Consider the following 11,817-nt stretch of genomic DNA (forward strand, 5'->3'; position numbering starts at 1 on the left):
CCACCTCCAGCCACTGCAGAAACTGTGATACACCCGCCTGGCCCCTGGCTGAAGGATCTCCACGATCTTTATTGCACAGGCTGGGAGGGCAGTGGGGTTATCCTTCCCGCTCATCCTCCTCATTTAAAGCATTAGCCCCCCCGCCCCCACCATTTCTTTTCAGGGAGGCAGAGCGTCCTCTGTCTGTCCTAGGGCTGCAGGTCAGTCAGCTGGAGCCAGGCCTGGGGAGCTCTAGGCTAGCCTATGCGGTGGCCTCTGAGTCCAGGGCTGGACAGCACTTGTGGACGCCCAAGATGGTGGAGTACAGGGACACAGAGCTTGCCGTTCTGCTCCTGATGTCACATGGGCGCTTCTTGTGGGTCCTGGCATTGCAATGGCCCTTTCACAAGTCAAATCCCCACATCCTCAAGGAGCTGGTTCAGCCACTCACAGCTCCTCCCGGACCCGAGCTGGCTTTCCAGCCTTGTCTTGGACTCGATGAAGCCCGTGGCTGGGGGGTTCTGGGGAATGATCTCTGCTGGGCACTTCTTCATCTTCCTCTTCCTCTGACTCCTCCTCCTCCTGCTCTGACTCCTGCAGCAGCTCTTTGGCTTCTATCCACTCCTGGGGTGAGGGGGCAGAGTCTGGCCCCATCCCCTGCATCCACCTTCTCTGGCCCATCTCAGCCCCTGCCCCTCACCCCCGAGAGCTTCCTGCATGGCTGCCTGCCCACGCTTCATACACCAGGAGGGCCACATCCCTTCCGCCCCCGCTCCTCCTTACCTGCTCCCTATGCTCAGGTGCCCAAGTGTGCCATAGTGCCAGGGCACAGCGGCGTCCCCGCGTCACGGCCCACACACCATGGGGATTCTCCCCACCGGAGCTGAAGGCCACGAGGCGTCCACAGCGGGGACGAACCTGGGCCTGGGGGGTGAGGGCAGGTTCAGCTGCAGGGATCGGCCTGCTCAGAGAACGTGGCCCTCACTCCCGAGAGCAGGATGGGGGCAGGGACACAGAGAGGATCAGCTCCTTAATTCAGGCACTAGCTTGGGGCAAATGGGAAATTGGCCTCAACTTGGAAAAAAAATGCCAGACTGAAGTTAGAAGACTTGGAAGGGAGTCTCCAAAGGGAGAAGAGGCCTCCTCCCAGGGTCTCCTGCTGGTTCCCTCCCCGTGGTGCCCTGATTTTTCCTGCCCAGCCCTTTGAACCCAGGCTGCGAAGCAATCTGGGGGCCCGAGTGCAGTACCACACTCTGGGTGGAAGGGGATAAGGATCTTGCAGGCATTTTCCCGTCCCAGTGAAGGCCTGGATTCTCAGTGGGAAGGAGGGAAGAAGGTGACTGCGTCAGAATGAAAAATCACTGTGCGTCTCTTCCCGCCCAACTCTTGCCCCTGGTGGCTACCTAGAAATTTCCATGATCCAGAAATGGGAGGATAATACCACCTAACACTTATTAATTGTTCGTGATTACCAGGCACTGCCTCATTCTTTTAGGCACATTATCTAAATTACTTCTTATAGTAATGCCCTAAAATAGGTACTGTTATCATCACCCTCACGTAGGAAGCCGAACCTCAGAAAGGATAAGAACTCACGTCCCGGCGGCCCAGCATCTGTGCTGCCAGCCACTGTGCTCATCTTGCTGTGGGGAGGAAGGACTATTGCAAGTTCCCCAAAGCCCTAGGAGAGGGACCCTGCAGGCTGTGCTGTACTCACCCTCCGTGAGGAGGGGAGGCCTGCACTGAAGGCAGGTCTGGAGGGGCCACTTAGACATCTACCTGCTGGGGAGGCTAAATCGGCCTCTGCTACCAGGCCCCAGACTTTTGTGTCCTGGGGCCACAAATAAGTGGCATAAGTGGCCAAGAGGGCAGGGTAGGTGGGCAGGGAAAGGGTTAAGGTGGCCCCAGGCATTTCCCTGCATTTGCCTCCAGGAACCTTCTGTTTTGAATCCTGACTCCACAGCTGGGCCCTGTCACACCCCCACAACCCTCACCCCATGTACCGTGACAGTGAGAGCGTTGGGCTCTGTGAAGAACAGGTCCCCGCCCTGGAAGTCATCGTTGAGGTAGAGGAGTCCACTGAGGACGGAGGAAGACAGGAGGGAGTGAGACCCCAACCTCAGCCTAGGCCTGCTGTAGGATGACTTTGCCCACCTGCCTGACCCCTGGAGGGGCTGCCCACCTATAGTCTCGATAGGTGTAAGCTGGGGGCTCCCGCCAGCATTCTCCGGTGTCGGGGTCAAGGACACAGTTGTCTGCGTGTACTGGGTGACTCAGGTCCATGCGCTGCTCTTGCTCCCCTAAGACACAAAGGGGTCTGATGAACGTCTCTGCGTCCCTGTGCCCATCTGCCCCCGTGTGGGCTCACACCCCCCACATCCACCCTGCCGCTCCTGGGGTCACAGCTGGGTAGAGAAGCCAGGCCCCGACCTGGGAAGGGGAATGGGGTCTTTCAGGAGTAAAGACTGAAGCCCACACAGTCTGGGGGTGCTGAGGGTGTCAGTGCCCCACAGGGGCCCAAGGGTGGGGAGCGGCAGCGGGGGTCCCTGGCAGTTACCTTCTATGGCACTACGGCACACCAGGTGGGTGAAGGAAAGATGCAGCGGCCGCTCCGGGGAGAAGTAGGCCTGTGTCAGGGTCCGCACACGCTCGCTCACCTCCAGGAGCAGCTTAGCGCCCTGGCTGCCCACCGTCCCGGCCCGGGCCAGCTGCCGGCAGGGAAGGGAAGGGCGGGAAAGGAGGAAGGCAATTGAAGGGTGGGCCCAGCCCTAGCCCCTGCCCCCCTCCACCGCTCTCCACCCTGGGTTTGGAGTCTCTGCCACCAGTTCTGTCCCTCTGCCCAGCTGCTCCTTCCGTGGCTCCAGGGAAACAACCCAGGCCCCGTCTCAGAACACCCGCTTCCTCAACCCCGGGCCCAGGCCTCAGGCAGTCTCGGCCCCTTCTCCAGGCCCGGGCCTCACACAGGCCCCGGCGCCTGCTCTCACCTGCGCCGCCTTGAGCACCGTGAGCCCCTCGAAGCGTTCATGGGGGGTGTGAGGGGAGCGGCGACCACGATAGCCAGACCTGGCTCCAGCCCCAGCCGCATCCTACACAGGGAGGGCATTTGTAGAGTCACTGTCCCCGACCACCTCACTGCCCACAGGGCTACAGGACCCTCCCCCGCCCTCCGACTCCCTGGAAGAGGCTAGAAGCTCCCACGTTCTCTTGTGCCTCCTTTCCCTGAGCTGTGCCCTTTCCCGGAGGACGACTCTCGCCATGGCTGTCTGGACTCCCACGGACCCAGGGGGCTGTGGGCAGACCTGCAGAGAGATTCCTACAGCGGGGTGGAGGGGGGCTCTGAGAGGGTCAGGACCTCTGGGGAAGTGGGGCAGAGCTGGGCACTAGGCACGAAGGGTTTGATCATTAACCCCTGATGAGCCAAGAATAGAGGTATCTCTCTGGAAACAGGACCCTAACAGGAAGTGCGACAATCAGGCCAGGTCCTGGCAGGGAGCTGACTCGAGGCAGGAGGCAGCATCGGCAGGGGTATCCTCTCTGACCTCTTCCCATCGGATGTTCTCTTGGAGAACCTACAGGCTGCATGGCTCCACCGCCCCTGGAGGCCGAGTCCCAGTTACTCACCCTACCCCAGACTCCCATCACCTGGGGTCTCCCAGTATCCGGATGTCTACACTGGGATCATTCCTCTTCTGACACCCACTTTTCTACGTTTCAAATCTCAGTTTAAGTACCACTATCTAGTTACCCCTGCATACAAACCTCACCTCTGAAGGACCATCTAGTCACCCAAGCCATCTAACCTCCTATTCTTATATTCATTCATTCGAGAAATTTGTAATGAGTATGTACTCTGTGCCAGGCACTGTTCTAGGCACTGCGGACACAACTATGAACAAGAAAATGTCCCATAGTCTGTTCATGGTTTATACATTAAAAAAAAAAGTCCCTGCTCTCAGGCTCACAGGATTTATTTTTTATTTTCATTTTATTTTATTTTAATTAATTAATTTATTTAGAGACAGGGTCTTGCTCTGTCACCCACGTTGGAATGCAGTGGTGTGATCATAGCTCCCTGCAGCCTCAAACTCTTGGGCTCAAGCGATACTCCTGCCTCAGCCTCCCGAGTAGCTGGGACTATAGGTGCATGCCACCATGCCTGGCTAATTTTTAAAAAAATTTTTTGTAGTGACAGGGTCTCACTAGGTTGTCCAGGCTGGTCCTGAACTCCTGGCCTCAAGTGATCCTCCTGCTTCAGCCTCCCAAAGTACTGGGATTACGGGTGTGAGCCACTGCATGGGCCCCTCTCATGGAATATACATTCTGACATAACAAATAAATAAATAAACCAGATCAATTCAGATGATGATAAGAGCTATGAAGATAAGAACTATGAAGAAAATTAAAACAGGGTTACAACCTTGAGAGTGCCCAGGCAAGGGTCGGGGACAGTTAATTAAAGAGGTGACGTCTAAATTGATGCAAAGGAGCCACTTGAATATCTGAGGGGGAAATGTTCCAGGCAGAGGAAACAGCAAGTGCAAAGGTCCTGAGGCCAGAATAAGCTTAGTGATCAAGGAAAAAAAACAAGGCCCAATACTTAGAAGCTATCCTTGCCTCCATCTTCTCATTGTCTCTCACAAAGATTTAGTCCTTAACTTCTCTATTTTTGATTTTCTAAATATTTCTTATCTGTTCCCCTCTCTTCATTCCCTTGAAGTGAGGACCTAACCTAAGGCAGTGACACTTTTTAATCACTCCAGAAGTCCCTCCCACCCCACCCCCCGCCCGGTTTTCTCTCCCTCTGCATTCTACACACTGCCACTAGAGTGACCTAGCGGTTCTACAGGACGGTGACTCTAGATCCTGCGCTGCAGGTTCTGCTACAGCGAGAACGTTGGTACACCCCTCCTAAATCCTTCTGTAGCTATCTATCACTTACAAATAAAGTCCAAACTCCTTGGGAGGGTACAGAGGCCCTCACTGTCACTGGGCCTTCACCTCTCAACTCCCTCCCTCTTCCTCATACCTCCTTTTTATTTTGTTGAGACAGAGTCTTGCTCTCTCCACTCTGTCGCAGGGCTAGAGAACTGTCAGCTTAGCTCACTGCAACCTCAAACTCCTGGGCTCAAACGATCCCCCTGGGACTACAGGCGCGTGCCACCACACCAGGCTAATTTTCCTATTTTTAGTAGAAACGGGGTCTCGCTCTTGCTCAGGCTGGTCTCAAACTTCTGACCTCAAGCGATCCTCTAGTCTCGGCCTCCCAGAGTGCTAGGATTACAGGCGTGAGCTACCGCGCCCGGCCCCCCATACCGCCTCTTGATAACATACCTACCATGATACCTTCTCTGTTCTCCTAAGAGCCTTACCATGTACTAACTCATTTAATCCTCACAACAACCCTACCACAAAAACACTATTATTAGCTTGTCGTGTAGATGAGGAAACTAGGCTCAGAGATGTTGGAATAAAGTGCCCAAGGCCATGCAGGTGATGCTTGTTGGAGCTGCCCCCCGCCCTGCTCTTACCACTGTGCTCTGCCGCAGTCCCCACAGTGCTCTTCTCCCTCTTAGACTGACGTCCCGCCTTCTCTGTCTGCTTAACTCATCCTTAAGACTCAGCTCAAATGCCACCCCCTCTGATAAGCCTTCTGTGACTCTGCATTTCGGTGCTTTGTTTGGATGAGTCATACTACTTTCATCAAACTTACCACCTGCTCACATTATGCGTCTCCATGTCTGTTTCCTTCCCTGTACATGAGCTCCCAAAGGGCAGAGTCTGTGTTCATCTACCTCTACCTGGAACCCAGCAGCTCTGGTCCATGACAGCTCCTCACAGTGACTGTGTGTTGAATGAGCACTAGCCTAGAAGGAGGATTGAGCTTCCTAGAATGGCAGACTCAGCCTGGGGAAGGTGAAGGGCGTGCAAAGGACAGGAAAGGAAGCCTGCGTGTCTGCTGAGCCGCTGGCCAGGCCAGTACCTAAACTCTCAGCTAACCAAGCGGTCCTTACCTGCACACTCATCCACTTTTATGCCTTTGTGTTTCTTTTTTGCTCTTCCTATCTATTTCTAGCAAAATTCCTTTGTAAAGAATGTCTGTCTCATGTCAGCTAAATTAAGAGGAAAGAGACCTTGTCAACCGCTGAGAAGCAGTGGTAAGCACAGTTCCCACTGGAGAATCAGGACAGGCAGAACAGGGGAGCGGCAGGCCAAGAGCAAGGGAACAGACAGCTGTGCCTGAGGGTCCCGAACTAGCTGCTGTACTCGAAGGTCTTCCCACCTTGGCCAGCTGCAGCAGCACCCCACACTCGGCTGGGGTGAGCAGCCCGTCCAACACTGCCCGCTCCGACCCATTCAGCTCCCTGGCATCCTGGGTCAGGGTCACTCCCTCCAGGAGAAGGACATCTGCCGGAGAAGGGACAGGGCAGAGGTGGCTGAGGCTCCCTGAGGGCAGGCCCAGCAATAGCTGGCAGCCTCCAGGCACCAGCCTCCTCCTTCCCAGGAACTTGCCTTTCCAGTAGGCCACGGGCTTCGGCTGAGGAGGCTCACGGTCCCAAGGCCTCTTCTCCTGATCCTCTCTCAGGGGTGAGAGATACGCTCAGTGGATGCACAGGGCTGTGCAGACCGAGCCCCCCAGCTCAGGCCAAGCCCCTCCCACCACAGGGCATCTCCTACCTGAGCTTTTCTCTAAGTGCCTCAGGGATGAGAGCTGCAGGCGTCCAGGGATCCTGTGACAGTCAAGAAAAGTGCCATCACCCACCAAGTCTAGCCCCTAGAATCCCTGACATTGAACGACCACATTAAGGTCCTGTTTCCAGAGGGGAGGGTGGAGGTAGGAAAAGCCCTGGACTCAGTGTCAGGAGCCCTGGGGACGGGGCCAAAGTCTGTAACAACAACAACGACAACTTACACAGACTTCCTATTTGCCAGGTGCTACTCTAAGAGCTTTCTTTATACATAGAAGTGGAATTTGTCATTTGAAATTCACAATAGTCTTATGGAACAGATAATATTTTGTTCACTTTGCAACTGAAGGCCTAGAGACACAGAGAGGTAAGGTAACAAGCTGAAAAGCACACAGCTAGTAAGTGACAGAGCTGAGTTTTAATCTTTTAATAGCTTCACAGTCCTCGCTTTTAACCAGTGGTTCTCAACCAGGGTGATTTTGGCCCCCAGGGGACATTAGGCAATGTCTGGAAACATCATTGATCGTCATGACTGAGGGGGTGACAGTGTGCCAATGACCTCTACTGGGCAGAGACCAGGGAAGCTGTGGAACATCCTACAATGCATAGGACAGCCCCTCTCCCTCCCCCAAACAAGGAATTATCCTGTCCAAAACTTCGCTAGTGCCAAGAAGAAGGCGGAGAAACCCTTCCTTATGCTATTGTGCTGGCTGCGATGACCTCTGCCCTTCAGTTTCCTCTCTTGACTACCAGAAGAAGAGTAATAGAACCAGTAGTCACAGAGCTTTCTGTACTTTCTACCAAATGATACGGTTTCAACAGCCTTGTGAAATAGGTGTGATTATTCTGATTCACAGGCAAGGAAATTGAGGCTGAGGCAAGTTGAGATCCAGCACTTGTTTGGGGCAGAGGAGGGACTGACACTTAGGCCTGCATGACCCCAAAGCGGCCCTGAGCTATAGGCACACTGCCTCGTCCCTGTAAACCTGGGAGGGAAGACTCAAGTCTCACAGGTTGTAGCAAAATGGGAAACTGTTACAAACCTAAGTGACATATAAATGTGGGACATTGCTGTCACCTCCCTCCTGGGAGTCCTGAGGGTGGGATGGGGGAAGAGCGGAGGGACTCACTGGATCCGTGAAACTGGTCCCCAGGTACTCCATGGCATAGTAGAGCTGTCTCTTCTCCCCCAGGGATCGGAGGATGAAGCGCTGGATGTCCTGGGGGCGAGACAAGGCACAGAGAGCTGAGGCTGGAGGAGCACAGGGCGGCCCGGGCTCAGGGCACTGCCTGTGCATTCCTCAAACCCAGCACTGTGCCTCCCGGCTCAGTTCGCTGGTTCAACTTTCCTCTCTCAGCAGCTTGAGAGCATGCGGGCTCACACCGGACGCGTGTGTGTGTGTGTGTGTGTGTGTGTCTATGTGTGTGGTGTGAGCACACGCGAGCATAAGGCGGGGGCAGGCAGGAGTGAGGTAAAGGGAAGAGATGGAGCTGGGACTGGACTCACAAGTATAGTTTGATGTGGGGACCAGGGATTGAGACGGAAGTCAGAGGCTGGACTTGGGGTTCCCTTTGGTGACTGGAGTGCTTGGGTAAGAGGCTGGAATGGGGGTTCGGGGTTCCTGATTGTTTCTCAGGTATATGTGTTTGATTTATGGCTACCTTGTGGGGGAAAGGTGGAGTGGGGAGTCACCTCTCTGGGCGTGAGGCCTGGTCTCGGCTCTCCCAGCTGGGCCTGGTACTGGTTCAGAGCGCTCTTGGCAGCCTCATCTTCTGGATAGAAGAGCAGGACACTCAGGACATTTTCCACAGCCTGGGACAGGTTGCCCACTGGAGAGGGAGTAACAGAGTGGGGTAGGGGACAGAGACTGAGAACACAACAGTCTTTGGGCAGAGGCAGACGCAGTGCTAGAGAGGGTGGTCTCCTGAGGCCAGCCAGCCAACTCCAAGAGCCCTGTCCCACTGGCAGACACACTCAGCTGCTGCTGCTTTCAAAAGCTGAGGCAAATGTACCTTAGCTGAAGAGCTCAAAGAAGAGGAAGAGAGGAGAAAATAAAGCAAGGTGAGAAACAGCAAGGCAGAGGAACCCTGGGACCCATCTCCTGCGCTTTCACAGGTGCCAAGGAGAGCCAACTAGAGTCCTCTGAAGTGATGGTGCCCATGGAGCCCTGACAGTGACACTACAGATCCAGAGACAGATGGGAGGGACAGAGAGATGGGGCTCAGGATGCCATCAGAGACAAATCTCCCTGTTTCCAACCCCAAGCACTTGCAGGGCCCACCTGCCCCAACTGACCCTGAGCATGGGCCTCGTGCAGCCGCCTCAGCTGGCTGGGAAGGAAATCGGGGACAGGGAAGCTGCGACCAGGACGTGTGGCTGTTTCCCCCACACAGCGCTGCCGGCACTGCAGGACCCGAATCCAGTGTCCTGTGGAGGACACACACAGCCACTCAGCTTGTGCATGTTTCCCTGACCCCCACCCCCATGCCAATTCCCCCCAACTCCCAGCCCCTTACCTGCAATGGCCTCATAGAGGCCCCCCTGGCTGCTGGCCCCTTCCTCTTCCTCCTCTTCAGCCCCCTGCTGCTCCTCAGGCCCCTCACAGGCTGCCCGGCAGCTCTCCATCTGGGCCAGGCTCCCCTGCAGGGCCTCCTCTAGCCTGGGCAGTGCCAGTCCTGCTTCCTGGCGGCCCAGTAGCTCCAGGCCAGTGTCATAGGCTGCCTGTTAGCAAGGGGAGCAGTCAATCACATGAGATCTGGGGGGCATGCCAAATAAGACTGGGAGGTAGAATGAAGGAGAGGGGTGTTGGTCTCATTTGGGGCACAGATCCCACCTCACCTTGGGGAAGAACAGGGGTGGGTCTCAAAATTCCAGAGTTGGAACATCAGACTTTAGTGATCCTCTAGGAAGGAAATTAAGTCCCAGAGATGGACTCTCCACCGAGGGTCACTGGGGACCAGTACCCAGATCTTCAGATGTGGGAGCCATACAGGGCCACAGTCTAGGGAGGGCTGTGTATCTATGCAGCCGGCCAAAGGGTGGAGGCAAGACAGGGGTGGTACTGAGAGTCTCACCCAGTGTGGGGGTGTCTCCAGGTCCCGGAAGCTCTGGGGCTGAACCCGAGACATGCGTCTGTACTTGGCCATGTCCTCCCGCATCTGCAGGTGTGTCGGGTTTGCTACAAAGAAGGTGTGCGCTGCGGCTGCTGCCAGGTCCAGCTTCTTCAACTGAGGAGGTGGAGGGATGACCAGAGCCCTGAGGTGGGGGTGTCAGATTTCTGCCCCCTCACCGGCCCCCCCACTCCAGACACACTCCCCACGCCAGACACACTCTGGGACTGCCCACGAGCCTTATGGAAGACTGGTTAATCAGAACTGCCCACCTCCCAACCTGCAGAAAACCGGACGTTGGGTTTCTCAGGAGTCTGGCAAGGAGGGAAAGGGGTCTGAAGACTTCCGAGGGGGTGGGACATGGGCCTCACGGCCTCAGTTCGGGAGACCAGGTGGAAGTTATGGCAAAGTGAGGAGGGGAAGTGGGGGAAACCTGAGCGACCAGCAAAACCCGCAGGTCTCTAGGACCCTGAGCTGAGGTGTGTGTATCTGGCACCCCCCTCCCCAGCTAAGTTGGCAATTGCCAGGGTGGCAGTAGCAGCCGCTCTCCATTGGCGCCTCGGGGCCCTCAGCCTTGCCTCCCTCCTGCCCCATGCGAAGGCTCACACACACGCGCACGCGCTCCCCGTCCCCACCCATCCTCTTCATTCCCAGGAGGAGCAGCGCTCACCCCCACGTAGGTCTCAGTAAAACCCCTTCCCTCCATCTTCGATCCGCTCCCGCCCCGCCCGTTCCAACTTTGCTCCCACTCTCCCTCGGCTGTCCCTCTGCGATCGCAGCAGGTCCTTGCGTTCGTTATGGCAGGACCTGCTCCAATGCCCAGGCTCGGGGTCCGCCCCCACGGCCCCGCCCGGTCCCGGACGCTAGCATTCCGCCCCTGCGGGTCAGCTCCGATGGGACAGCAGCACGCGCGGCGGGGGTGGCCCGCTCCCCACCTGGTAGTAGGCCCTCTGCAGGTAGTTGTAGGGCTCCCGACGGCGGAAGGCGTCCCGGAGCGCGCTCCCCACGCGAAGCCGCGCCGCGCCCCCGGGGCCCAGCCTCCGCGCGGCGCACTGGGTCAGGCACTCGGCGCGGCGGAGCGCGGCGCGGAGGAGCCACCGCTCCCAGGACCCCTGCGCGGGTCCGGGTCCGGCGTCGGGCCGCGGGGCGCCAGGCGACACGGCGGGGAGCGCGGCGCCCGGCTCGGCCGCACAGCTCGCCCCGCAGTCCCGCCGCGCGCGGCCCAGCGCCGCCTGGCTCCGCAGCGCCTCCCGCAGCAGCGCCACAGCGGGCGCCCAAGCCCCGGCCGCGTAAGCGCGCAGCCCGTCGGCGTAGAGCAAGTCGGGGGCCTGCGGGGGCGCCCCCGGGGACACCGGGGCCAGGCCGGGGGGCTCGGGGGACTCAGGGGACCCCGGGGGAGGCAGCAGCAGCAGTAGCAGCAGCAACCGGAGGAGCCGGAGCATGGTGTCGGCGCTGCCGGCCGGCTGCCGAAGGCAAATGGGGAGCCGAGAGGGAGGGAGGGGAAAGGGGGGAAGAAGAGGGAGGGGAAGGAAGGAGAGAAGGAATGAGGAAGGCCGAAGAGAGAACCGGCAGTGGGAGAGGCCAGCGTGAGAGATGGAGAGAGAAGTCAGGGGGAGCCCCGGGGCTGAGTGGGGGAAGCCGTCTGTAAGACGGCGGGACTAGTGTGTGTTGAGCAAGGGAAACTGGGGAGAGGAGGGCAAAAGGCGGGAACTGGAGCAGGCCTGGGAAGTGACTCCAGTCCCTGAGGCCTATGGTGGTGATGGGGCGAACTACTGGGGCTGTGTTCCCCTCCACTCTTGGATCCAGGGGACGCCTCCCACACCCCCTCATCCGCAGGCACACACCTTTGGAGAAAGAGCTTTAGAATGTAGCATGGAGGAGGGTAACTCCAGGCCAGGGACACCAAGTCAGCCCCAAACTCTTTGCTGCCCAGAAAGTGAGCCCCTGGATGGATTTGGGTTAGGAGAGTTGGGGCATTGGGAATAGAGCCACGCTCTCTCTAAACCGCCTCCACAAATCTGAACAAAGATCCTTCACACCC

General features: G+C 57.3%; 1 protein-coding gene across 1 annotated transcript; it reads right to left on the reverse strand.

Annotated features, from left to right (window-relative positions):
- Window positions 1–42: 42 nt before the first annotated feature.
- Window positions 43–11,309, reverse strand: P3H3 (prolyl 3-hydroxylase 3). The gene is made up of 15 exons (XM_045554456.1): window positions 10,712–11,309; window positions 9,741–9,893; window positions 9,183–9,387; window positions 8,962–9,093; window positions 8,359–8,495; window positions 7,796–7,885; window positions 6,655–6,707; window positions 6,490–6,557; window positions 6,260–6,384; window positions 2,964–3,065; window positions 2,537–2,687; window positions 2,162–2,279; window positions 1,983–2,058; window positions 763–903; window positions 43–603 (listed from the first exon to the last, which is right to left on the reverse strand). Exons 1-15 carry the CDS (start codon window positions 11,216–11,218, stop codon window positions 427–429), a joined length of 2,235 nt encoding a protein of 744 aa, XP_045410412.1. The 5' UTR covers window positions 11,219–11,309; the 3' UTR covers window positions 43–426.
- Between the last annotated feature and the right edge of the window lie 508 nt (window positions 11,310–11,817).

Source organism: Lemur catta, chromosome 6 (genome assembly GCF_020740605.2).
Source record: "Lemur catta isolate mLemCat1 chromosome 6, mLemCat1.pri, whole genome shotgun sequence".
Taxonomy (NCBI): domain Eukaryota; kingdom Metazoa; phylum Chordata; class Mammalia; order Primates; family Lemuridae; genus Lemur; species Lemur catta.

Coding starts and splice junctions, on each gene's coding strand:
- P3H3 (XM_045554456.1), bottom strand. CDS start 11,218: ATGCTCCGGCTCCTCCGGTTGCTGCTGCTACTGCTGCTGCTGCCTCCC. Junction 9,388..9,740: donor TGGAGACACCCCCACACTGG/GTGAGACTCTCA, acceptor CCTTGCTAACAG/GCAGCCTATGACACTGGCCT. Junction 6,385..6,489: donor GCCCGTGGCCTACTGGAAAG/GCAAGTTCCTGG, acceptor CTTCTCCGGCAG/ATGTCCTTCTCCTGGAGGGA.